The sequence below is a fragment of the Astatotilapia calliptera genome, chromosome 14 (genome assembly GCF_900246225.1).
Source record: "Astatotilapia calliptera chromosome 14, fAstCal1.2, whole genome shotgun sequence".
Lineage (NCBI taxonomy): Eukaryota > Metazoa > Chordata > Actinopteri > Cichliformes > Cichlidae > Astatotilapia > Astatotilapia calliptera.
Window position 1 is genome coordinate 19,483,698 of NC_039315.1, and position 27,947 is coordinate 19,511,644.

The following is a 27,947-nucleotide window of genomic DNA, read 5'->3' on the forward strand; positions in this document are numbered from 1 at the left end:
GCCACCCCGAAGCTAAAACAATAAAATTCAATGAAATATCAAATGTATGATTATGTTTCATAGTGAAGCTCAGATATCCGAGTGTAACTGAATGCAGCTTCTGCACTATGAGCATCATGTTAGCAAAGGTAGGAGAGCCAAGCACGAAAGACGGCACCACAGAAAACAATTTTTCTGCGAAAGATTAGCAGGTTAACATAGCTGGACTGGCCATCGGGCATACCGGGCATTTGCCCAGTGGCTGATGACTTATTTATTTATTTATTTTGTAACGGCATGAACAATGAGAGGTGGTGGATTGGCCAGATGCTGGCCGATGTGTAAAAATAACTCAGTTGTTTGGTGGTGGCTATGGCGGAGCTTCCACAGAGGCAACAGGTGGATGCAGGAGGAGGAGAGACCCGAGGCGGCCGCCAGTCCGAGTGTCAGGTGAACTGAACTTCAGATAAGAAGTTATCACCTGCAGTCTCTCTGGGTCATATATAAACCAAGTTTAGGTGGAGTTTATTTTCGTTGTGCTGACTTTTTACAGTCAGTTACAATAACTCGTACTGCGTGAGCTAGCATGACAGAGTTTCTATACAGCTGTGTGGGTGCTATGATGTTACTGATAGTGAACTTTATTGTATTCATAAGGTCAGTTAGTAGAGTTGCCAACGGCTCCTTAAAAATGGAATGGTCCCTCATTCAGAGAAAATATTATGCGTCTCGTATTGAGCTGAGAAGAGACGCAGTTTGTCCCGTACTTCAGCTAGAATGAAAAAAAGACACAAAGCTGGAGTTATTCTGTGTCTTTGCTGCACAGCTGCCTCTTCTTCTCTCATCCTCTCACCCTCCCTCTCCTGTTTCTACTTCAATCATGAAACTGATCAATGATCAGCTGATCGGCTTTTCTCTCTTGTTTGTTTATCGCCCACTTTGCGCCAGAAAGAGGAAACCAGCGGATGTCGCCCTAAACAACAGCAGCATGTTTAAGCTTGATCAGCTGTTGTTAGAATTTATTTAATATTAATTTCTAGTATCAGCTGATGTTTGCTGGAGCCACAGCTGTAAACCTGCTGGTCATGATATCAGTTTGTATATCTGGTGAGAGGGAAACATGAAGATGAAACCAGGAGATGTCCTTACTGAAGCATCAGAGCTGTGATGGAGAAACAGGTTTACCTTTTAGGTGACATGAATGAGTTGAAGTTATGAACTGTTTCTGAGAGACTAATAACACCAGGCTCCTTTTTTAAGCAGCTGACAGCTGGTAACTGCAGGGGCGGGTCTAGGAAAGTTTTGCCAGGGGGGCCAGGTAGGGCATTAACAGGGAAAGGGGGGCACAAAGAAATATTTTTATTTCTTATTCTCATTTAAAATATCTCGCTTTTATTAAATAATTATCTGAATCTTGCGAACAAAGTTTTTATCTGACGTAAAATGTATAGAAATCATACATATACCAAAAAGACTATACATCACTGTCACAACAGCGTTTGTTTTCATTCAAAGGCTTTATGGCTTTAATTCCTGGTGGGCTGGTCTGTAGTCAAAATGCCCAATTTTTTGTCCCAGTCCAGCCCTGCAGGTTAATACTGGCAGTGTCACCATGCCAGCTGACTGTATTTCATCATCAGCCAGTGTTGTTCTTTATACATCAATATTACCAAAGTTTACCATAAGGCAGCATAGAAAGTATTTACTTGCTTTCAGGTTTTATTCAAATGTTAGTCTTTTCAGTTGTTTCCTCACTTTTTTCCTGTTTCAAAATCAAACACCAGTTTGTGAGAAGATTATCTTCTTTTTTTAATAGGCAGAAAAAGTTTTGCATTGGCTAATTTCCCAATTGTATGTTAAAAATGTTCGTATTTTAATATTCAAAAATATTTTTGCCCAAAACATATGTGCACTATATGTCAGTAAAAATACTATGCAAATATTGCTGTCCTTGAATGCTGAATAAGCACTGACAAAGCACTGATTGTATCTCTTGTACTTTATCAACAGAGTATCTAAAAACTTTGCACCGTAGTGGTTAAAATCTCATTCTAATAAGAGTTAAAAGTGCATTTGGTTATTAGGTTTATAGGGTTACTGAATTATGGTTAACGGTTGGTAGAATTTTTTTTAACATTATCTGCCAATTACATCTGCCACCCTTCTCCAAATCTGTGCCCCTACCTGGCCCCCCAACAAAAATTTTCTAGACACGCCACTGTTGAAGCCATCGCTGCAACAGACTCTGATGAAATTGGTTGTTGAGATTTTCACTGCATGCAGTCACAGTTCAGCTGATAGGACAGAAGAGCTCGTGTATAGTTATTGTCTGAAACATTTTTCCGCCTCCATTTCTTCTTATAGCTCCTGATGAATTAGACTATTCAGTATTAGAGGTTTACAAAGTGCATGGAGGATAAACTCAGATGGATCAAAACCCCAGTAACACCTTAATCAGGTCATCGCAAAGAAAGAGGTTAACAAACCCCCCCCCCCCCCCCCCCCCCCATGAAAACCAGAAATATATCAGTCAAGCGATATTGTTGTTGCTGGAGTTTTTTTGAATCGCTTCATAATTAGCCAAAAAAGTTTGATACACAGAGGATAAAAAGAGAAATGGCTGAATTAAAACTGTAATTAAAGTACTTAATAAGCATAAAGCTCTCTTGCAAAACTATATATATATATTTTTTTGAATGTATCTATTTATTTACACCTCCCAGAGTGTGCTGTCACATTGGTATTTTTGTGTATCCCAGTATTTTTAGGTAGTTTAAGGAATTATCAGTTTTTTTACTGTTTGTAAAATAAATAAATAAATCCAGTACAAAAATAAATGTGAATAAATCAACTGCTCCTGTGTGAATCTGTGCACACTTATGAGCTCTTCTACGTGGTTAATAAAATGAATAAAACAAAATAGCTGTAAACGATCGTGTTAATAACATTTTCTATTATTAGAATTTTTCTCAACCAGCTATGATTATGCAATAACAACTGTAACTAAAATTTGAAGAAAAGCAAAGCAGCTCCTCTCAGGTTTATAAAGCCTGTCTATAAAGAGAGTTTCGCTGAACTGTTAAAGATTTCCTGTTTTGGTTCATTGTTTCTTCCTGCGGCTCACTCCCTGATCAGCAACAAGCAGCAAACAAACACAACAAACCTTCTTCACAGCAGCTGTTTTTGACTTGAACTAGTCAGCAAGATAAGGCAGGTGTTACTAATCACGTTAATGAAGGCTTAGTTTCTAAGCAGAACAGCACCAAGCTTCATTAATGTGATTAGTTACACCTGCTTTTACCTGCTATTAGAAGAAAACAGTTGGAAACCGTTAGAATATTCTGTCGATGATAGATATTTGGATGAAACCAGGTGGTTGGAAATATGACCTTACATGGTTGCTAATTTTGCTCTGAAAGGTTTCCACTGCCTCTGGGTGTCCAAAAAACCCCTTGTTGTTTCATGTTTATACACCATTGACCAGAGTCTGTGTATCATGTACTCACTGGCTCAAACCATGCACAGTATGTGCTGAGAGGGAAAAAAAGAAAGAAAAGATGCTGATGATTGATGAGTGATACAGTGGGAGATGCAATAATAACGGTGCAGTAAGACTGTTGCTACAGAAGATGGCGACAAAAACACGTTTTGCTTGTTGCGTGTTAGGAATAATCTTTGGACATGCTTTACTTTCTGTGTGCATTTGACTGTTTTCTACATCAAATAAGTCAAAGGAAGAAGAATTCCAAGTAAAAGCACACAAACGACCTGCGGATCTTAAAGTGTAGAGGATGTTAAATGGAAAGTCTGCAGTCTAGGGAATTTATAAACCACTGCAGTCCATTTAAAGGTAATCAAGTTCAGTCAATAGTATCGTCTGTACCTCAACTTTAGGTCTTTTTTCTTTTTTAGTGGGTGTATTTGGAGTGAACCTCACTGTTAATGAAAAAAAACCAGCAAATATCAAGGTCCCACAAAAATCCCACATTTATTGCAGTTATGGAATTTTGGTTGTCAAAACTTTTTTACATACTTTTATTTATTTTTTTGCTTAAAACATTTATTGTAATTAAAGTATACACAGTGCTCAGTACTACAGAGATCGTACTGGATATCAAAATTGGTATCTGACTTTGGGCTAGTGTAACTCTCTGACACTTTTTCCAAAATGGCTATTTATTTAAAAAATACTCCTCACGCACTACAGTAGTAGTAGTACTACGGACATGAAAATATATGACAACAAGTGACACATTCACAAAGACAGAGTACACAGTGCCGTCATTCAACTGAACGATGGCAGATCACAGGAGGAGGACCGAATCATTCAGATGTGTGTGCCACTACAAAGACTTTGCTGAACCTCTGCAGTACAAATACAGTGAGACTCCTATACAAACTATATACTGTAAATATACATCTGATTTTTTTTATTCTTACTGCTTTTAGGGCAATTTCATTTCCTCCTTTGTCTCATTCTGTGTTTCCGCCTTGTCTGTTTGACTTCGGTTTCTCTTCCAAAACACACAAAATAAAATAAAAAAGTTTTCCTGATGAGAAACTGGAACCCACATATACAGACAGAAAGCAACACTATGTACAGACACCGCATGTGTTTGCTGCCCACACACTCACTCACGCACGCTGATGCAAACTGAGGATAAAACTTGCAGAATTCAGTGTTTCTGCAAAAAAAAAAAAAAAAAAGAGGCAAAGGGAGAAATCTGATTGGCCGGGCAGCTCAGTACCTGAATGGAAATGCATGGAGCTTAACAGGGAAGGAGACATGAGTATTTAATGCCAGTGATTTGTCCATCAGTTCATCTGTTTCTGGTCCTGAAGTGATAGCTGGATTATCGAAAATGTCTAAAACAGGGAAGGAGAAAGAGAGAAATGGTGGAGGGTTGCAGGATGGAGGCTTTCCTACGGCCCTCCGCTGTAGGAATAATCTGCCTTGTTGTGCATCACCAGCTTGTTGTCCACAAAGTAGAAGCTGTCAGACTGTGTCTCGTAAGGGTGCAGGATCATCTCACGCACTGAGAGAGGGAGAGAGACAGCACACAGCGTTCTAAAACATCAAATCCATCTAAACATGGGGCGGGGGTATTTGTCTCGAGTGCGTCGGAGTGTGTGACACTCACTCATTTCCTCGGACAGCGTGGGGAACTCATAAATGTGCTCGCACGTGTTCTTGCTGCTGGGCATGCAGAAGCCAAACTCGAAATCAAAACTCTTTAGCAGCTGATCGCGGAAGTAGTGTCTCTCAATCATACGGAAGTTGTTGATGGGGGTGTCACCAACCGTGAACTCCACTCTGCAGAGACACAAAGTGGACAAAATACACCCACCAACGAGTAAGGGAATGGAAATACAAACTGCTGTCGCTGCTTTTGACACTTATGATAACAGTTGTAAGAACGCAACAAGGGAAAAGCCTAGTAACAATCAATCTAGATTATCTGCAAACCCAATTCCAAAAGGGTGGCTGCTTAAAACGTGAATAAAACTGAATGCAATTATTTGCAAATCTCAGAAATTCCATATTTTACTCACAGCAGAACACAGAAAACATATCAAGTACTTAACCTGAGAAAATGTAACATCTTAAGAAAAAGCTTGTTTTGAATTTGATGGCAGCAGCACCTCTGGAAAAATTTGGGACAGGGTTTGTGTTCACCACCGTGTAAGATCACCTCTTCTTATAACGGTTTGTAAAATGTAGGAACTGAGGAGAGCAGCTGCTGGACTTTTAGGAGAAGAATATGGTGGTGTTTCTAGATTATGGATGGATATGTCTTTTTTGACTGATTTGTGGAATTCACAACAAACTGTGATCAAAGAAAACGATTTCTGGAAGAGTTCCTGATTCCTGACAGAATCATGTCTGTTTTTAATGCAGCACAGTCTGAGGGCCTGAAGTTCACAGACATCCGATAAGCAGCACCTGGCTGCTACTAAAGCCTCTTAATTCCTATGGAAGCAGAAAGGATGCAAGTCTCCTTTATTAGGTTATGGGAGAGTGTCAGATCTGAACACGCTGAGTAGCCTTTAGTGTTTAATTGCATTGGTTGCTTCAGAGCTCTAACAAGTAGCTTTCACATTAGAAATAAATAGCAGTGAAAAAATAAACACATTAGCTTTATTATTTTTATGCGGTTGTGACGAGCAAATCACTTTACTTACAACACACTGCACTGCTCTCTTGTCTTAATTATTCTTTACTGTTATATTTTTACATTCTGCTTACATCTCCATCACCTGTTCCTCTGATAATGTCTCTGATTGGAGCAGACCATGTGCCATCGATCCCCTTTTTGCTTGGAAGAAGAGCGAAACAACACGTCAAACTTTTATGTGAGCCTGAAGCAGAAAGTCTGAGTTAAATAAGAGAGTCGATAATCATAGTCGTGATACCTGTTATCTCTGACTGAGGTTTCACATTTTGTTAAGCCCGGTAATGCAAAGAAGGCCTGGTTTTGTTTAGCTTGCTCTGGAGCACACCCATAAAGGAGGCTTAAAAAAAACATAGTTTGGTGAATTAAATGTGATTAGAAATGATAAAAAGGATAAATCGAAGTTATAAAATTAAAAAATGAAGACTGTCAGGGGTTTTGAGTTTTGGGGAGTTTTGGGTTTTCTATAATTTTGTATTCTTATCTTGTTTTATGTTTCTATACTCTATAATATTGATATTTAGCTTGCTGTATTTCTTAGTGTTTATGGGACCTTTTTTTCAATCTTGGTTGTTGTTTTCACGACTTTAGTTCTGACCCTTTGTTGCAAAGACCTTTAGGTTTGGTCTGTGTTTTGTGGGTTTATGACTTCCTTTTGGTTTTCAGATAGGAGCTCTCTGTTTATGTTGTTAGTTTTACTTTCCTTGTGTTTATGATTTCTTATCTGTGCCTTTAGTTCCCTGCTTGTTTTAGCTGACGATAGGTTTTTAAATTCCCTTTTGTATTCCAAATTCTGTTCCTTCCATCTTATGTTTTGACCTCTTTTCAATTCAATTTCATTTATATAGAACAGCAATTACAACAGCAGCCACCTCAAGGTGCTTTATATATACCTACAAAAAGACTACCTCCATGAGCAAGTACTTGGCGAAAGTGGGAAGGAAAAACTCCCTTTTAACAGGAAGAAACTTCAGGCTCAGGGAAGGGAAGCCATCTGCTGCGACCAATTGAGGACGAGGGGGAGAAGACAGGACAAAAGGCACATTGTAGGAAACACAGAGATGAATAACTAATGATTAAATGCGGAGTGAAAAAAGGTGAATGAAGAAGAAAAACCCAGTGCATCATGGTCCTAAGTCCCCAGCAGCCTAAGCATATTGCACACTAACAAAGGGATCCAGCCCTAACTATATAATTGTATATTTGAGTCTTGGTCTCAGTGTTAGTTATTTCTTGTCTTATTTTGATAGTCTCCTGTCACTAGTGCTTTGCATTTAATTCTACTTCCCCTGTCGCGCCATCTCTGATTGGTTTCAGCTGTCCTCCCACCTGTTTCCTCTCCGGTGTATATCTATTGTCTCAGTCTTTCCTCCTTGCGTGTTTTCTTAGAAGAGTTGTAGTTTTGGCAAGTTTGTTCTTGACCTGCATTATTTTGTATTTTAGTAAAAACACAGCATTAAAGCTGATTTTGAGTTTACTTTCCATTTTCTCAGGCCTACATTTTGGGTCCATCCATCCAGCTGTCAAATGCACTAAAACCATTTACTCTACAGGTTAACACACACATAATCCAAATAATAATAATAATGATGATGATAATACTACTACCAATAATAATGATACAAATTTAGGGCTAATCCCAGTTTAGATTAGTCAGTTGATGTGTTGGTTTGAAATCTGCACTCAGTCTCATGATGAGCAGTTTTGGCTACTTGGTGCCCGACTCAGCAGATGGGCTGGGCCACTCTGTTCACACTCATCGCTGTCAGCCTGCTGCCTGTGACACCAGAGCCTACACATATCCTACTTCCGGTACGTTCCCTCAGTCGGAGCAGCAGGGTTGACCGGATATTACACCACATGGGGACTTACGTGGCTCCAACCTGCCGCAGCTGTAGGAAAGCCGGGGTGAACTGGTATCGGACAAAACGGCCGGCATTGGGGTCACACTGCTTTTTACCACCAGCTGAAGACAAGATGAATAAAAACAACAAAAAGCAGTCAGCTTTTTGAGTTCCAGCCCTTGCTCGGCTTATTTGAGCTATGCACATATGCGTGCAGGTTTTTCCTATTAAACTGATGAACCAATAAACCATCTGACATACTGGAAGGTTTTTGGACCTGCCATATAATGTGTTATCTAGTTTCTGCACGTTGGAGCTCACCTGGTGTCGGAGGTTTGGTGATCTCAAAGAGGACAGTCCCCGTTTCCATGTCACGGATCTTAAATCTGGTGAAGTCGATCATGTGGACGTTTTCTTCTGGAGAGCAGAGGTAATCTGAAGACAGAAAAAAAGAAAAAAATGTGTCTTAGGTTCTTCTGTTGTTTTGTACATGATACAAAACCAACTGTCAGTTAACCACAGACTTCTGTTACACTCCAAGAAACAGTCATATCTGTTGTTACAGGCAGGCCCGAACCGGTCTCACATTCATAAAAGCCAGCTCTGCGCTGAAGAATAGTCACCGGTGTAACATCACAGCGGTGCCAGGAAAGCCATTTTTGCACGTTTTTATCTTCCTCTGCGCCGAGAGAAGTCACAATACAAAACTCCCTACTTCAGCTACTTCAGTGAAAGCCAAGACAGACGTTCAGGTCACGCTGAGCTCAGGGAATTGTCTGAGTCGCTCAAAAGGATAGACACACAAAGCAGAAGCTAAACACGTTACTCAAAGTTTCTAACTTTCAAAGCAACTCACTAATCTCTCATATGTTTGTACTTATGTGCACCGGAAGATACGCCCAGAGTCAGGTTTGACAGCGGCAGTTATGTAGTCTCATTTCTGGCGAGTGATTGAATTGTTTTTGTGATTGGTTTGAGTATGCATATACTTACCTTCAGATAAAGAAATCTTACAAAACAATACAGAAAACAATATGGTGATCCTATTATTGTATGCATGAGTTGTATGTTAGGGTTGTTTAGAAATAGCTTTTCTTTATTTAACTTTTAACTAAAGTTGAAGTTTAATGGCTTAAACATAGTTTTGCTCTGGTTCTATGCAGAGCCTACAGACAGCTTTGCAGATCAACTTCTACATGCATTTATATAGAGAAGCAAAGGTGCTTTGTGTTGTAAGATAAGGATCCTACAATCACCTGGGAGCGGTGTTACAAACAAAAATAATTTCCCACAGTCACCCAATTCAGTTCAATTTAATTAATTTCAGTTGTATTTAGTTTTCATATTGGCAGCTAACAATAACAGTTGCTTCAGGTTTTATACCTTGAAAGCCCCAAACAATCTGACAGTCCCCTATGAGCAGCACAGACAATGTCGCCTAATCATTCAAGCCTTTGTATGTGAAGAGAAGGATTCAATTCTGGATTACACTGGGAAATAATAAAGAGAAGCGCATATATGAGAAATATGATCTCGCTTTCTCTCTCTAGTTGTTCCTCTCTAGACTTTTCAGGGGCCTTTTAGAGCCAACCAAAGGTTTTCTCTTTCATGGGGAACACATCTGCCTTCCACTTTCCTGCTCTGGACTGCACTTTTCAACTATTCTGTATTTGACCTATGCAGGGCATCATCAACAACAAAGCTACATGTTATTGTTTGGAGAACTGCATCAGTTGCATACCTGCTTAGGATCTACAACCGGACACCAAAGCAGCACTGTAAATCTTGCCTCGTTGTGGCTGTTTTTGAAGCTTATGGATGGCTCTGGACCACAACTTGGTTTTTCCTGCTGTAAATTCAGGCTGGTGGGAGACCTCCCATGGTGCAAAAAGCAATTCTCCTCTCTTCCTGTGCCTTTATATGCCACATTACATTAACATGTCTTCAGTTTCTCCTTTTTGTTGTGTGTTGTTGATTTTTATTTTATTGTTATTTTTTTTAAAGAAACATTGTATTGGGTCAAAGCAAACATTCTCATTCTCATATAATTTCGGATGCTGTTACCTCTCATTTGCTGCTCTCATGTGCTGAAAATCTAAATTACGATAAAGAATTTTTGTCCACTTTTAAAACACGTCTTAACCCCAATTTTATCCTTTGATTTTCAGCCTCAGCGAGACTTAGCTTTTCTTGTAATTAAATTAGCTACTAACTAATTCATTAATTACTTTGCTTTTTGCTTTCATTTGTTTTTTTATTAATGTATTATATAATTTTATTATTTTGTTCCAATGTTCAGCACTTTGCATCACCTGTGGTTGTTTTAGAATGCTTAATGAATAAAGATGATGATGATGATGATGATGACTTTTTTACTGTCCTGTAATATTGTTGACCAAACAGGTTGCTTTCCGACAATAACAATAAATGTTTTTTTTTTATCACTTTTCTCTTTCAGGATTTTGATGGCATTAAACCAAAGAACTGTCAGATTTGGCCACGTTGGCGCTATGTGTGCACGTATGTGTGCACGTATGTGTGCGTGGCATGTGTGAGACACTGCCTTCCCAACGGGGCAGGATTAGATCTAAGAGGCTTATTGTGTTTTACCATCACATGGACTGACTGTTTGAGAAGCGCAGACACAAATGCACACACTGTATCTCATTAGGGTATGGTAAGGGCAAGTATTATTAGCTGTTTACGTTGCGTAAGTGTTGAAGGGTCTTTCTCTCTGAGCCTTTCATATGATACATTAAGAAAGACAAACATAAGTTACACTAAATGCGTTATCACCTGACTTGAACGGATCTATGTATTTGTACACACACACACACACACACACACACACACACACACACACACACACACACACACACACACACACACACACACACACACACACCTGCACAGTTACATCTTTGACTCCTTCCTTCTGAGGGTTAAGGAGCAGATGGGCCACACAGGCTTTAGCCACCTGCTCTGAGGTATTTATAGACTTCTTCATAAAGGTTAACACACAACACTTAATGTGAAATTTACTGAACACCAATAATAATCATAATCAATCAATCAATTTATTGATAAAGTAATAATAATCTTAAAAAAGAAGAAATCTGAATGCTGTTATGCCGGAGTTAAAGAAAATCCCTTATTTTGCACGGTTTTAATGGAGATTTACACAGGTGGTGAAGTGAGACCCATTACTTAACAGACCTTATTATTTTTTCTAAGGACAGTCTCTTTGGTTCTTTAGAGTTTCTTTCACACTCCAACCAATGCTAACATCTGACATGTATTTTAACTCACAATTTGCATAGAGTTAAAAACTTTATGAGCTTTGATATTTAGGTGAATGAGATCGTGTCATCTTTCTACGGTGGCCCTGTGAAGTCAAACAAACTGCAACACCACAAAAAGCAGACAAAACAAAACGGAAGTGTTTTTGGGAGACAATTATGTGACGGACCAGCTTCAGACGTGAACTGCACTGTAAAAAAAGAAAAGAAAAAAAAACTTAGAAGAAGAAGACAGCTGTAAAAACTTGATGCTGGGAACCCAGTTGTGTATTCTGTAAATCATCATTTGTTTTTCGGTTGGGAATCTGTGCAAGCTTTCTGGAATGTCATGCGGAGTTAGCTACAGTCCAGGGGGATTCAGTTACCACATTAAACATTAAGTGTAATTCAATTTGGGATATTTGATCATTAAAAAAATGAATTTGCTATTAATAGATTAATGTGGATACTTTGACACTAAACCATGAACAGAATGGCTGAATGAACGCAACCCCCTGGTTTAGTCACTAAAACAGTTACCGTTAGCTTGTCACTTCCGCAGCTGGTCCGTCATGGTAATGCTTCCCCTTTCTATGAGGTTTTTTTTTCTATGTCTGTTGTTCTTTTGTGTGTTTTTGCAGCATTTTTATATTGCTTGTGTTTTCTGAAACTGGAGTGACTTTCCATTTTCATAGTGAATAACGGCGTGATCAAGAGATTTTTGCCTTTAAAAAAATTTTTTTTTCGGTTACTTTCTGAAACAGTGAGAGTATAGATAGCGTGTGTTTATTTGCAGCGCCCTCTAGTGCTGTGGTTTTTTAATGTGAGGGGCTTATATGCACTGGGAACATTACTATAAGCCTAATGTTACTGCTGCAAATGCAACTTTCACATAGGATTTAAAGAGTGCCTGCATGCTATGTGGCCTAGACGCGATTAGCATGGAGTCGTTTTGAAATAAACCCAAGAACTGAAATCGTCGTCTTGGCTGAAAGCTGAATCAAATACTGTTATCTAACACAGTGCAAAACTACGCTCTTCATGCTGCAGAGATTAGATGCTTGTTTGGGTTACTCACACTAATAACATAAGTATCTACAACCTCTCTCACCTCCCCCAAACCATTCACAGCTCATGTTTAATATGACAGCATGTCAGGGTCCTGAGCTAAATGACTGTTTCAGGGATGCAGCAGAGTCAGAGAGGAAAGTGTTTACACTCAGGATCCAAAGCTTAAAATAGCTACTGTAATTGCAGCTTTGACATTATTTTCAAAGTGAAGGATGTATTGGGTATGTTACACTGAAGTCCATCGGTGTGTTACCCTGCTCCCACGGTTAAACCATCAACTTAAAAAGGAAACTCTCGCATGCGTACTGCACTATTCAAAAGTCTTGAGCTACCTTTGATTTCTTTATATTCTGCTATGAAAACAGGAAATAGGTGTAATGACTTATTGAAACATCAGCATACATATATGGAAATACTGCATATAAGGCACAGATAGTTACCATGCTAATAGGCCTGAATGTCAGTATTTGGTAAGGCCGCCTTTATTCTTTAGCACAGTCTGAACTCTCCTGTTAAACTTTCTTGTAATTTCTTTAAGGAATAGTTCTCCAGGCTTCCTAAAGGATATTCAAAGCTCTTCTCTGGATGTTGTCTGCCTTTTGTTCTGTTCTTTGTCAAGATGATCTCATACTACTTCAATAATGTTCAGGTCTGGGCTCTGGGGAGGCCAATCCATGACTGATAGTGTTCATCTATGTGTTATTCTGACAGGTATGCTTTTACTGCACTGGCAGTGTGTTTAGGATGTTTGTGATGCTGAATAATTAAGCTATTGGCCATCAGATGATTTCCAAATGATACTGGACCGTGGATCAAAATTTGATGATACTTTTCTGCTTTTATAGTCACATCGATATTTACAAGATCTCTAACACCACTGGCTGAAATGCAGCTCCAAACCATAACAGCCTTTACCGTGTTTTACAGATGGCCTCTCTCCTTCCTTGATTTGAACCAAAACTTTTCATAAGACATTCTTCTGAAAATGGTCAGGTACAAGGACTGGACTGAAATTATGTGAAAAAGCAGCCAATGTCCAAAGAAACGCTGAAAGGACTTCAGAAAACCTGGAGAACTATATCTCGCTCCTCGGAAGCAAAATATATAAGAAATGACGGGTGGTTCAAAACGTTTGCACAGTACTGTACATACAAAATCAAAGATTAGGTCAGAACTATTCCCACAGTTTACTCACAGTATATTATAACATTGCTAGAACGCCTTTGGCTGTTTTGATCGAACGAACATTGACTGAAAACTCAAAGTCAGTGCTCTTTCCCTCTGTCCAGTAAGAATCTTTTATGTTACAACCTCAAGGAAAACTGAACTCATCATTTTTGGTGAAATAGCCCTTCCTTTTCTCACAATCTGTCTGACGAGTGCTCTAAGTCTATTTTCTGTAACAGCTACTAAACTTGCTGTCTTTGTGGACAGATGACTGATAGATGTACTTGGTGAATCAGAGACGGCTTCTTGCCAAACCTGATGAAAAAGACAGATGGAGCGTTTCATCTGATAGCAAAGCCAATGAAATCACTTTCATCCAGTGCAGTGCAAGAATTTGCACACTTCTGTGTGCTCCTGCGGTCGCATGAAGCCCAGACTACACACTACAAAACACACTTTGATTTCACAGCCTCTGCACATGGAGCAGCTTGACTGATGATGGGTGACTGCCTTTCAGAGATTTGTAGTAGTCATAAAATATACCCCTTTCACATGCTCGGTGTTTAGAGAACACAAAATTTGGTGTGAGGGGAAAAACACACAAACTGAAGGAAAAATGTCATTTTCAGTTTGTGAAACATATTTAGAACACCAAAAAAGAAAGAAAGAAAAAGAAAGAAAAAAAGACAGAGAAGTACAGTATAAACAAATAGGTCTCAGACTGGTTTCTGAAAACATGTAGCTGGGGCAAATCTACCTACTATAGCACATTTGGAATTATTTATATATCGTCTGTGAAAGCAATTAAGTTAGGAGTTAACTCTGCTCTAGATGGTTTTCATCCTGCTCGGGGGCTACTCCACCAGTTGTATCTTTGGAAGATATTTAAGGGTGTGTGGGAGTTTACCCAACCAGTCTAAAGGCATTGGACTGCTTTCTTTAAGGTGTCCTGTGAGGGGTGTTTCAGGAGTCTGTTGTAAGTTACGTAACTGCTGATTAATGGGAAGAAAAATACTACTGCTGAAGCCAGCATCTTAACATATTCCAGCCATGAAGATTACCCCTGCACATTTAAAAAATTATGCTCTGTGTCAATGTGACACAGAGGTCTAGAGCAAGCATCCATATGTGAGGATTGGGAAGTGACCGTCGTCTAACTATTGTTTCAATCAGCGCATCACAAATACACAGTGCTAAAGGGCACTGTATGTACCTCTAAGTGACTTTCAGAAAACAGCATTATTTAACACCTGGGGAATAAGAATAAGCTTAAAATAGAACATTTTAGGCTTTACACACAGTAAGTTTTGTCCAGAGAGTAAAACTTGTTGAACGCGTAGCTTCACTGGTGCTGTAAAAAGGAAACCTGTACACAGCATCTCACTAACAAGGAAAAAAGTACAAGAAAATAACCGTCCATCATTGTAAAGACAGGACATCCATAAAAATGTGGTTAAAATGATGGTTCTATTCGTCAGTTTGCTCTTCTTTCCTTTTTGCACACACACACACACACACACACACACACACACACACACACACACACACACACACACACACACACACACACACACACACACACACACAAAGTGCTGCACTTCACTTCCTTCAACACTGTCACCTAGCAACGCTCCTTGTGATAGAGCACTAGCTCGATTAGCCAGTCTTTTTCCTTCTCCTGTTCCACCTGCCTGCTCCACAACAACAAGGTGCAGCAGCAAATCAAAGGAAAGCATCTCGGATTTGACATCAGTCGTATGCAAACGAAATGCACCACGTCTGGGATCCAATGGAGGTATGCCTGAGGCCTCCTCCTATGGAGGTTTGTGCAGGATGTGCCTGAAGTGCAGGAGAAATTAGACATCCTGTGGCAGTGAAAACAGTGACTCCACTTGTGACATGAGATCTTACTGTACTTGTCATTTTGCTGAAACATGTCATTATCTTCCAGCTCAGGTAGGCTGCCTTTAATTCTGCCTTTGCCTTTTGGATCTTACTCTAACCTCGACACATCTAATTTCTTGGATAACAATCAGACTCATGCTATTAGACTAACATCAGGCTTTTGTTAAATACATGAATTTTCAGTTGTCAACAGAGTCCTGAAAAGAGGCAGCAGCACCTCTACAGAGAGTAAAATTAGCACCAAGTCAAGAGTCATGCTGTGCTCCTGCGTTCAGACTCCCAGAGCCTGTCTGACGGGTGCCACTTATAGCTCCCTAATCCCTGAGATTAGCCCGGAGTTACAGACTTTCAGCCACAGGGATTGACTCCACATGGCTCATTCTTTGACTGCGTGGCCTTTGATTAGTTTTAAGACCTTGTTTTGAATAAATCTAAGAACACAAGTAAGGAAAATGCAAAACATGTTTGCATGTTTTCACCTTAAATCCATAGCCTTTGGCTGCTTGTGGCATTAGCATTACACGTTGGAGTTCACGTAATGATGTATGGTGCACCTGAGTGCGGCGGGTTGTTTCATGTCTCTCAGTTAACAGAACCTGCAGGCAAACTGACAAATGGTGAGGTTCATGGAGAGGTTGCATTCTGAGCAGCTGAATGCAGATGAGATTTTTCTCCTCTTATTTTTCTCCAACCAGAAAAAAGAGGGGGGAAAAGATCCGGGGCTTCCTGTATCTTATGATCAGTGCTGGTGGTAATTCTTTACATTCGTCTGCAATGCACTATGGTTCCTAAATTAAGTAATCACATTAGTTACTAATCAAATATTTATGTCAATTTTGTTACGCAAGTTCTTTAATTACCTGCATAATTTTTGCTTGTGCACTAATCACTTGACTTTGGTTCACGTGGCGGATTTGGATAAAAATAGCAGAGTCGTCTGTAGCTTCTCAGGGGTGGATATAACAAATAATCTTGTGGACATTTGTTTTCATATCTTAGTGAGGACAAACAATTGACATAATGCCTTCCCTAGCCACTTGCCCTAACCATCAGAAATGAATGCCTAACTCTAACCTAACCATAAACTAGTTGTAACCCTGACACAAAACCCACATTTTGAGTCTCAAAAATACCTTTAAACTCGTGGGGACGGGCATTTTGCCCCCACAAATATATTAGCATTCCAGTTTTTGGCATATTGAAAAATGGCACTTTATGTATGTTGATTGCACTTTATGTACGCACACACACACACACACACACACACACACACACACACACACACACACACACACACACACACACACACACACATAAAAGCACACAAGGCAATGAAAATTTGAGAATTTTTTTCCCTTTGTTTTCTTTTTAAGATGTTGGAGTGAAAACAGATGATAGCATTCACCTAGCTTACTACAAGGAGTGATTGTTGTTACCTCTGCCAGCTGTTTTCCTTTTCCACCCTTTATGCCTAGCTATGGTGCAGTGGTTAAAAATTTGCTTGGCAATTGCAAGCATGCTGGTTTGGTTCCAGCTGGAGGCACAAATCCCTTCTGGGGTTGCCTCAGGAAGGGAATCTGGCATAAAACTCTGCCAATGCAGAGCAAACATGCGGTGCTACCCAATGGAACGACCCCTTGTGGTAACAGAACAGCTGAGAGTAGCTTTTATGCCTAAACTAGCCTTCAGAGAATAAAAAAGTAAAATCCCTACAAAAACTGCAAATGCTGAAATTAAACATATTATTTCTCTTTTTTGCTAGCAAGGCAAGTTTATTTATATAGCACAATTCAACAACAAGGTGATTCAAAGTGCTTTACAGAGACATTAAAAAATCAAAAACAAATAAAAAGCATGATTTAAAATTGATTTAAAAAAACAGTAGATAAAATCTGTAGTTAAAATGTAAGTTTTGAAATTTAAGCTTAAAAGTGTGGATTTGATGCTTTATTCAAATGCAGCTAAGAATAGGTGAGTCTTCAACCTGCATTTAAATAAACTGAGTGTTTCAGCTGATAGCAGGCAAAGATCCTCAAAGATCAGCAGGTTTGATTTGTAGGGTAGTGCACACATGTATACTGAATGTAGGTCATCTGTTCTTCAGGTGGAACCACTTCAGTATGGAGTATGATATAACCTCTGCCTGGTAGTAAACACACACACTCCACCTCTCTTCATGGACATCATCCATTTTAAAAAGTGCATAAAATAGCTCAAATTAAACTGCAGAACAAAACAGCTCAAAATATAAAAACATATTTAAAAAAACTACTGATGTTTTTATTGTAACTTGTAAAACTGCACCTTGCAAATAGATAGAGACTGCTTAAAGCAGCAGATTCAGCAGCACACTGATATGAATATTTGAACTCTTATAGTATGGGCCTCCAACCTGTGGCTTTGGATCCATATGTGGCCCTTCCACCTGTCTCCAGTGGCCCCCTTTGGCTCTGATAAGAAAACTAGATTAAGAAAATGATCCTCTTAAATTCTCTAGACCTCCGTATCAGTGGCTAGCATGGATGCACATCTATACACGTCCTGTTTTAGTGTCCTTAGCTATGAACTGAAAATAAAAGTGTCATAAGAAACTTAACAGTGATGGTCAGATTTGTTTGCTTTAATCTCCGATGCTGCTGGTATACTTTACCTGTGGCTGGACTTCTGTCAGAATTAATTTGAAATGTGTCTTTTACTATTTTCCTATATTTCAGCAAATACTTTTATCTGTTTCTCAAACTTATTATCATTACTTATAATTTAATTCCTTAGCACAAGCATGGGAAGAACTCATAATGGCTCAACTCTGTTTTAAAGTGGGTCTATACGGTTTGTTTTTCTTTAAAATTGTTCTGTTTTGTTGATAATAAAACATAAGCAAACTAAACGCTTTTAGTTATTTTAGGTCTCGAATTTCATGAATGCAACAAAATCTTGGTAACACTGAAAGAGAAATGCAACGTCAGAGTACCAAATAATCACTATAACTAGTCTACTGCAGAGTAATTACATGTGGTGAAAGATTTTAACTATTTAAACCTGTTAGCAATGTTACTGTAGGTTAATTTATATGTAACAAGCCGTGTCCCTCCGTTAAGATAACATTAGAAAAAATTTATTTATTTATTTTTTATCTCAAAGCTGGGAAATTCTTTCGTTATAATAGGTAAAAAGTGAAGTTCAGCACAGCAAACATCTAACAAATAGCCTGCATAAGTCAACACTGTGGGGCTCTAGTTTCTCCCAATATACACAGCGTGTAAATTTAACACTACTTTAATGTAAATACTTTTATTTTTCCTTTAGTTGAAGAAGATTTACAAGATGGTAGTGAGGCCTGCTGCAAATGAAACCAGATATTTACATACACTTAAAAAAACACAAAAACATTTTCTTTACCCTCAAAGATGAAATCGGGTCTTGTTTTAGATCAATAAATATTAACGTATTTGTTGTATTTATGAAATGTCTGAATGAAGAAAGAGAAAATTGTTATGTATTTTTTTTATTACTTTCATCAAAGTCAGAAGTATACATATACTTCCTTTGTGTTTGGTTTGCCCTGAAACTGTTTCACTTGGTCAAACGTTTTTGGTATCCTTCCACAAGCTTTCTACAATAGCTTGCTGGAATCTCGTCCCACTCCTCTTGACAGAACTGGTGTAACTGGTACAGGTTTGTAGGCCTTCTTGCTCGCACTCGCCTTTTCAGTGCCACCCACAAATTTTCAATGGGATTGAGCTTTATGATGGCCACTCCAATACCTTGACTTTGTTGTCCTTAAGGCACTTTGTAACTAATTTGGAGGTAGTGCTTGGGGTCATTGTCCATTTGGAAGACCCAAGCTCTAAATTCCTGGCTGATGTCTTCAGATGTTGCTTTAATATGTCCACATAATTTTCTTTTCTCATGATGCCCTCTATTTTGTGAAGTGCACCAGTCCCTTCTGCAGCAAAACAGCCCCACAACATGATGCTGCCACCTCCATACTTCACAGTTGGGATGGTGTTTTGAGGCTTCGAAGCTTCCCCCTTTTTCATCATTACGGCCGAACAGTTCAATTTTGATTCGTCAGACCAGAGGACATGTCTCAAGAAATTAAGATTTTTGTCCCCATGTGCAGTTACAAACTGTAGTCTGGCTTTTTTAATGGTGGTTTTGAAGTAATGGCTTTTATCCTCCCAGAGTAACCGTTCAGCTTTTGGTATTACGGGACTTGTTTTGTTATGGATAGTGACACTGACGTATCAGTTTCAGCCAGCATCTTCACAAGGTCTTTTGCTGTTGTCCTGGGGGTGATTCGCACATTTCGCATCAAAGAAACATTCCTCTCTTGGACTCAGAATCCGTCTCCCTCCAGATGATTGGTTGTACGTTCCCATGCTTTTTATATATCTTAACAGATGAACGTTGGACCTTCAGGCATCTGGAAATTGCACCTAAAGATGAGCCACACTTGTGGACCTGTTTTCCCATGATGTCAAAGAAAGGCTCTGTGATTGGGGTATGCCTTTATATGCATCCACAGATGTGCCACCAACTCAAATGGACTCAATTAACCTATCAGGAACTTCTCAAGCTCAGAATGGAATCATCTGGAGTTTTCATTTTCTTTAAAGACACAATAAACTTAGTGTATGTATACTTCTGGCTTTAAAGAAAGTAAAAAATACATAACAATTTTCTCTCTTTTTATTTTGACGTTTCACAAATACAGGAAATATGTTAATATTTATTGATCTAAAACAAAAAAGTTTACTCTCATTCGATTGTTGATGGTAAAGAAAAAAATGTTTTTGTGTTTTTTTCTGAAGTGTATGTGAATATCTGGTTTGAGCTGTGTGTTGTTGTATGGTTTGGAGATGGAGGCACTGACAACAAGACAGGAGGCTGAGCTGAAGATGTGAAGATTTTCATTGGGATCAACCAGGATGGATAAAATTAGAAATGAGTGTATCAAAAGGACAGTAACTTCTTCAGTTTAAAAGTTAAAAGCTCTTGTTGTTGATATTAATGTGATTGTGTTGAAAGTAGTGCAGTGTCCTATTTTAGTGATGGTGTAAAAAGAAGAAAACGCCCATTTTTTTTACTAGTATTGGACAACGAATGTTAAAGATGGAGGAGAAAAAAAGGAAGACCACAGAAGAAGTTTGTGGATGAAGGAGGACACGCACCTCTGTGGCGAGCCCTAAAGGGAACAGATGAAAGAAGGTTTCATCTGTAAAGGACGTCCAGCTCAGCAGAAAAGCAAAGAGTAAAGTTGACTACATCCTGTTTAGGATCACCCATTTTTAATCTGATGTAGCTCTTTCAGAAAATTCTTCCTATCAGGAGGAGAAAATGAGCAGAGATCCAGCATGAATGGCTACAAGCATATGTTTAGTCTCTTGAAGCCACAGTAAATTTTCTAGACTGCTGATTGCAATTTGTAAGGGGCATGAAAAAATATTAATGTTACTGAATAAGCAGAATATTTTCCAATTACTTATTCAGATGCTCCACTGATGATTGTCATTTAGCTTAGCTATGCTGGGGAGTCTAAATTCATCTTCAAGTAAAACTAAAGGTTTATTACACTACGAGGGTTCTGGTGGCATCTTCGCATACACAACTGAACTAAAATTATTCAGCACCAAACCCTGACCTGTGGTAATTTTTCTATTTCAGCTCTCACGGTTTGTCATCCACAAGCAATCAGAATTGATTATATGACTTAACACAAATACCAGCACCAGCCAGTAAGCACAGAGTCATAGGTTATTGATCAGTAACCATGTTAGACCCGATACAGGGTGATGGCCGTCTCACAAGTGCACGTTTACCATAATCCAATTGCTTAAGCAAAAATTAGGCCTAAACTCATGTGAGGGACACCTCACGAGACCGTGCCGGTGACTGATGTGGATTCAAAAGCCATCTCTCTGCGCTTCAGATCGCTCCGAAAGAATAACCTTGCGACAGCTGTGCATGGGAGATTAAGAACCGGCTGCACCAATCAATTTTAATTAAAACTGTATCCATTGTGCTGGCACACATCACAGAGTGGAAATCCCGCCCGATGTAGATAAAGCGCTGCTCTGTGTCCCAGACTTATTAAGGCCAAATAATTGATTGCCCATTAATGTAAAAGGAGCAAGATCGCTTTGAGTAAATCATCTGGATAATTCAAAATTACACACAAGTGATCCTTTGAGTAAAAAGACCCACAGTCTAAGAAAGCATCTAGTGTGGTCATGCTCCTCTCTTCCCACGAAGGTGTCATTTTTTACACTGAAGATAACTTTTTTTTAAACCTGGCTGTATTTTGGAAAAAAGGAAGTGTCAGGTTCCAAACTTTACATCCATCCTTCACGAGACCATTACAACAGGTACAGCTGGATGAAAGCTCTCTAAGGGTGTTTTCAAACCTATAGTTTGCTTACTTTGGTCCAAAGCTACTTGTAAACTTGTAGCAAACTAACCACGTGAGAATGTTCATTCCGCTCATTGGCCAGATGTGTCTGGGGCGGGAACTACAAAAGTAAATACAGGAAGAAGGTTCTGTATTCTGGACCTGTGCTCATCTATAGTACACAGTAGTAGTATCAGGGTGGGATCATGTTCACACCATAAACAAACCGCTCTGGAGACTGAGACTCTTTGGAGGAGGTGGTCTTGGTGCGGTTGTTTTGGTCTGCAACCGAGTGCGATTACCATGTTCAAACCTGCACAGACGAACTGATTTAAACTGACCAATCTCCTTTTTCAGGCTAATTAGGACATGAATGAAACAACATCGAAAGCAAAAAAGTCAACACAAACTAAACTTCTACTGCGTGCATGTGTGCTTTTGTCTCAACTAAAGATAGCTGTCACCTTGAAAAGTGGTAAAATCTAGTGGTCATTCTATTCATAATGGACATTGTGGTTTTAAGAGCAGCATGGTGATTAGTACTGTTACCTCACAGCCAAAAAGGGCTTGGGTTCAGATCTGGGCTGAGGCATTTTTGAATTGCATAAGCAGTCTGGACAGTTTCACATTACCAGGTAACATGATGAATGTAAGTACCCAGCAAAAATTGTGTTAAATGATCGCTGTTTTATCATATTTAAGAAACAGTTCTAAAAGTTGTGCTGTTACTGTATCTGGTTGTCTGCTTCAGCTGTTTTGTGGATGTCATGGTTGTTAAGAAGAATTTTGGTACATTATGATTTCTCTATGAAAACAAAACAGAAACTTAAGCACCATAAAATGTGATCGAAGTCATGGCTTTGATAGCTAACCTGCCAACACAACATGGACTCTAAAAGCTTGTGTTAGAAGGGTCTGACTGGACCGTCTCTGGTCTCTGAAAAATAAAGCCAGCATGTAAGTGGCTAAATCTTCACTTCCTCTGTGTGCTGCTCAAGACTGACTCCAACAGGTTACAAAGTCTAAAAGCTTACAGCAATGCAATAATGTAATGCAATACTGTACTAAATTCAGTAATTACACTAGCTGCAATTGTGTCATTACAAAAGGTCTTCATTTATCTGCGTGCCGCTTGGATAAAGTTTTTAAAGTTCATGTGTAGCAGGAGGAAAATAGCAGCGCAGTCTACAGCAGACATTACTTTTATTTTTAGTTCCCAGAAGGGCAAGAGAGAGAAGGTAAAGTGCAAACTGCATCCAAGACAGAAACAAATGCATTATACTGCTTCACAAGCACCTGCAGAGACAACATGCTAATGCAAAGCTACACAGCAAAATCTCCAGTGTTAAATTAACACTGGAGAGTGTCTATATGGGTCCACACCTCTGAGTGTTAAATACAACACTGTTGAGTGTTAAATTAACACTTTTGACAGTGTTATATGTTTAAAAGTAACCTAGTCAGTTTTGAAGATTAACAATGGCTAACACTGAGCAGTGCTGATTTTCTAACACTGGAAAATAACTCAAAATGTTAGAAATATTCCAGTGTTAGAAAATCAGCACTGCTCAGTGTTAGCCATTGTTAATCTTCAAAACTGACTAGGTTACTTTTAAACATATAACACTGTCAAAAGTGTTAATTTAACACTGGAGATTTTGCTGTGTAGTAAAGAACCCAGGATGATGTTAAATCTGAATGTTTGCTGACCCCAGCCCAGTACCCAAAGCCTGATCTTCAACAGGTAATGAAAGCAGTGATGGACAATCAGGTTTGAAGCCTTTGTTTCTACCATTTTATGTTTCTAATTTAAAATCACTGTGGTGATAGCTTTGAAGTCTCTTTGGCCTGGTTTTCAGCTTTATGGTTGTACCTAAAAACTAAGAGAAAATAATACGTATTTATTCTCATTAAGGTACAAATAGGGTAGAGCTGTGGAGACCTGGCTTGTCTGGTCTTGTTCTGTTAAAGCCAAATAAAGATCTGTTAGTCTGTTTAACTGACTGGCCTCCAAGTTGTCCGGCAAACCTCCACACCACATGCCCGCTGGACCTGCTAGCCGCTCCTTCCTCGCCAGACCACCTACAGCCTCATCTAGCATCGAACAGTCATTAGACTGAACCTCTTTACTGTATTTGTGTCTTTTGGAGCATTTATGTTGGATTTGTTTGGTTGCTCTGTCATCCAAGCAAATCCATGAAGCAAATCCATGAAGTGTATCCATCATTATGTTCATTCATTCAAATTAGCACTAATTAGCCTGTATGGGTGTCTTTGCATTGTAGCTGTCAGTTTATGATTGCAGCTAACTGCGCTAACTAGCATTAGCTAATAAATTAGCACTCCATTCTTTCATCCATATCAGGTACAGTGCAACAACAGGCTGAAGAACAAAACCAGTAAGCCCATCTTTGATCATGACCTCAGTGTTTGAAAGTTTGGCTATGTATATTGGTTGTATCAACAGCAGAATATAACAGTGAATGCATCCACTGCTGCACACTGATATCATAAACCAAACACACCCACAGTCACAACCCTTCCCATAGCGTTCCAACAAAGGGTCATTTCTGTCTGAATCCACCTGCTAACAGCAGTATTTCAGGGATCTGGATCTCTCAGGTAGCTGTAATCTCACTGTGGACTGTATGTTTTAAATTGTCAGCTGGAAATTTAAATGCATTTTCAGCAAGAGGCACAATTTTCCTGAAATCCTGACTGCCTTTCTGCGGCACTCAAGTGCACTTACATGGAGACATAGTTAGACATGGTGGATGACAGGAAAGTGGCTACAATAGAGAATTAAATAAACATAGAATGTTTCCAGAAATGTCTGTAACAGGATCAAATATTTTAAATTTAAGTCTCCCGTTTTTTCAGAAATCTGTGTTTGATTATAACCAAGAATAACATATTTCACACCGCTCTTGTCCATCAGTAATTCTTGATATGAGGTTACAGAATTGCAAGCGCAACATTAATTTAGTGTCAGCAGTAAGCCTGCTTACAGTATGTCCGTCTGCAGCCATATCATAAATCATCTGTAATGCAAACAGTGAACTGATTATGTGCCATTTTTCATGTCACAGCACTGTTTCTCATCTGCCTGGATTATATTGCTTCTCCGTTCTGCCTGTGTGACAATGAGGCGCTGTGCCTTGCTTATCAGCACTGAACCACCATGACAGACTGGAGATGGGCTGCCCCAAAATGGTGGCATTTGCTTCCCAAAAGCACAAAAGGAGAAGTCATTTACACAGCAGGCTGCGGTATTTTCTGCAGACGCCTTTTCTCTAAAAGATTTTCTTTCCCTTGCAGCAGAAAACAATAGCCAAAATTATATGAAACTGTGCTTATCTGTGGGATATGTGTGTGTGTGTGTTTTTTGTTAAATGGTGAGGACTTGGAACCACTTTTGGACACCTCGGTGTGAAATAGGGCTTGACGACAGGTTGAAAAAGTCATCTTTCACCATCGAGGATTACAGCCACACCGCGTGTCTATAACAGGGTGCAGCTCAATAAATGAATGAGTGGCAAGCACATTTGTAAGCTTATTCCTAGTCTCCAGGGTCATTAATTACCTGAGGTGTATGGCTCCACTGCAGAATGCTGTTACAGCCATTCTGACATAATCCAGATTACATGTCAGTGGAGAGCGGAGATTACCGCACCATCACGAGTGATTTAGGAATTATCAGGCTGATGCAGGCCGAGCACTGCCTCTCCTCTTCTGAGGGGTTACTGGATGAAAATCCATGTGACTGTTTGAGAAAAGAATGAGAGCGTGACTTAAACCGAACTGAATAAATAAAAATAAAGGCAAAAAAATTGGATTTGTTTGCCTTTTCACTTTGTCGAAAGATCAGTCACTTGTTGAAATCCCTTCTTGTTGCATGATAATAGTTGGGAAATCTTAACTCTAATGTTTAGATTAGCATCTTTTTTTCTCATTGAGTTGGGGTGTGATTTAGTGCTTCATCACACAGTCTTTTAATACTGCATATGGATATTCCAGTCATTAGTAACAGTTTGGTCACATTTGCTCCTAAAGTTGTTAAGATGAGGCTCAAAAAAACTAAAGTAAAATCAGCTAATCACATTTCTTTGCTCACACTAACTGTCGCAGGCCTCGAGTAGTGTTACTATACTGTAAGTTTTCACACAAGCCACCTCCACAAATTGTACAGTTTCATAATAGTGCATCCTTGATCACCACAGAGATGCAATAGATGGACTAAAAGCACCTGCGTGAAACATCCTTGTGAGAAGAAGACACGTGAGAGAGGCTTTCACTGTTCCCCTTCTCCAGCACAAGTTTATTAAAGTGTTGGGAAAGCAGGCCTGGTGCTGGGGAGAGCCTCTGTGGCCTCCCTGCTTCCATTACATAATGTGGAAAGTGTCAGTTATATATGACAAACAACAAGTTAATGGTATCACTGTCTTGTTTTTGTTCCAACTGTCTGAGAGGAGCTATAATCAGTGGATCACCTCTCCGGCCACCTGTTACCTCAGAGCCACAGGTATCTTGAGGTGAGGGAGTAGTAAGCATCACTCAGGCCCCCCTCCCCTGCAGTGGGAGTTGAGAGGCGCACATTAGAAGCACCTACACTCACCTGCTGTCTCTTTCAGTGCCTACACAGTCAAACACAGAGGTACAAAAACAAAACAAAACAACTGGAAGCATTCACACACACACACACACACACACACACACACACACACACACACACACACACACACACACACACTGATGCATTAGTAGTACCAGTCAAACTTTGCACGGCAAATACATCTGCAATTGGACGAGACATCTAATCTACAACTGCACACTGACTGAAACGCACGCTGATTACAAGTGGTTAATCTTTTTTTTTTAAGCTATAACACTCGGAGGTTATGTCAGAGTCGCTGTCCATGGTATCTGTCAACAAGGAAAGCACATTTACAAAAAAAGACACCGCGAACAAGGAAGGAGCACATGGGTCTGCACTAATCCCATCTAACAGTAAGGCTGAACTCATCCCCCCGTATCGTGCGAGTTGCGGCGGGTTACTCACTCTTGGTGATCTTCTGTAGCCCGAGCACATCCTCGGGCGTTATTACGGTGTGTTTGCGCAATTCTTCTTCGGTTGTAACCGGGATGCCCATGTCTGATGAGTTGCAGCCTTGCTGCACTTTCATGTCCGGCAGGAGAGGGTTGTTCGGAACGCGACCTGGCAGGAACTGAGGCTTTCTGATGTTCTCGGCGTCGTCGCCGCAGGAGCCGATTTACTTGCGCCTTTAGTTACGCGATGGCTAATACGCCGTACAGCAAATAGGCTCTACTCTGTTACAAGAATAACTCATTCTCCGAGCCTCCTCCCCTTCTCGATCCGGTAAAAGATAAAAATCAGCCCTCGGCTCCCTCCCTCCTTCCCTCCTCCTCCAAGCCTCATCGGCTCTCTCGCAGCTATTTAATCCAAATCCTGCGGCTTTAAAGCGACCGGCGATGCGTGGCTGTCCGTCTGCGCGCCTCGTCATGCGCTGCCGGTGCGTGCGCGGTTGGCTTTTTGCTCAATAACAGTTTCGCACCTCCGAGATGAGCTCTGGCACCTCCCGCGTGGAAGTTAGTGGGGGTCAGGAATAACCGCTGGAAATCGTATTGTGGATGGTGCGTTCACTGCACTGCTGTGTGGAAAGAGACAGAGGTGCTAAAGTGCACGGCGGAGCTCGAATGTGCAAGCTACACAACGCAAGGCTGTCTGTTTTTGTTTTGTTTTTTAGGGCAGTTATTTAGCCTCCGAAATATAATCGGTGCTGAGGCTTGGAACTGCACAGCTGAAGAGAGTCATCAAGATAGAAATGCAGAGCGACCGGCAAACCAAACAATGTCACGGTATAGTCACAGAACTATTTAGACCATATGGTCTAGATTGTGCTTTGACACTGTCTGCTTTGAAGATCCACGTGTTCACATCTGTCTGAAGCTTGTGTGTCAGCAGGTAGGGTCCAGTGAATGTGTTGAGAGTGAACCAGAAACAAAAAACTTGAGTTCCAGGCTGGAAAATCAAAAGAGCGAGCTGAATGACAAAGCAAGGCACTTCAGACTGCTGTTTCATAGCCAGTCTGAGCAGCATCGAACATCAGCAACATCTGAA

At 39.9% G+C, this 27,947-nt stretch overlaps 1 protein-coding gene across 2 annotated transcripts; it reads right to left on the reverse strand.

The window, feature by feature from the left end:
• Positions 1 to 3,942: 3,942 nt before the first annotated feature.
• Positions 3,943 to 27,267, reverse strand: unc119a1 (unc-119 lipid binding chaperone a1). Of its 2 annotated transcripts, none has more exons than XM_026192734.1 (5): positions 26,868 to 27,267; positions 8,318 to 8,431; positions 8,025 to 8,118; positions 5,121 to 5,293; positions 3,943 to 5,015 (listed from the first exon to the last, which is right to left on the reverse strand). In XM_026192734.1, the coding sequence occupies exons 1-5, from the start codon at positions 26,989 to 26,991 to the stop codon at positions 4,903 to 4,905; spliced, it is 618 nt and encodes a 205-aa protein (XP_026048519.1). In that variant the 5' UTR covers positions 26,992 to 27,267; the 3' UTR covers positions 3,943 to 4,902. The 2 variants fall into 2 exon arrangements, with proteins under 2 accessions (XP_026048519.1, XP_026048520.1); XM_026192735.1 differs by lacking the exon at positions 26,868 to 27,267 and adding an exon at positions 11,815 to 11,967.
• Between the last annotated feature and the right edge of the window lie 680 nt (positions 27,268 to 27,947).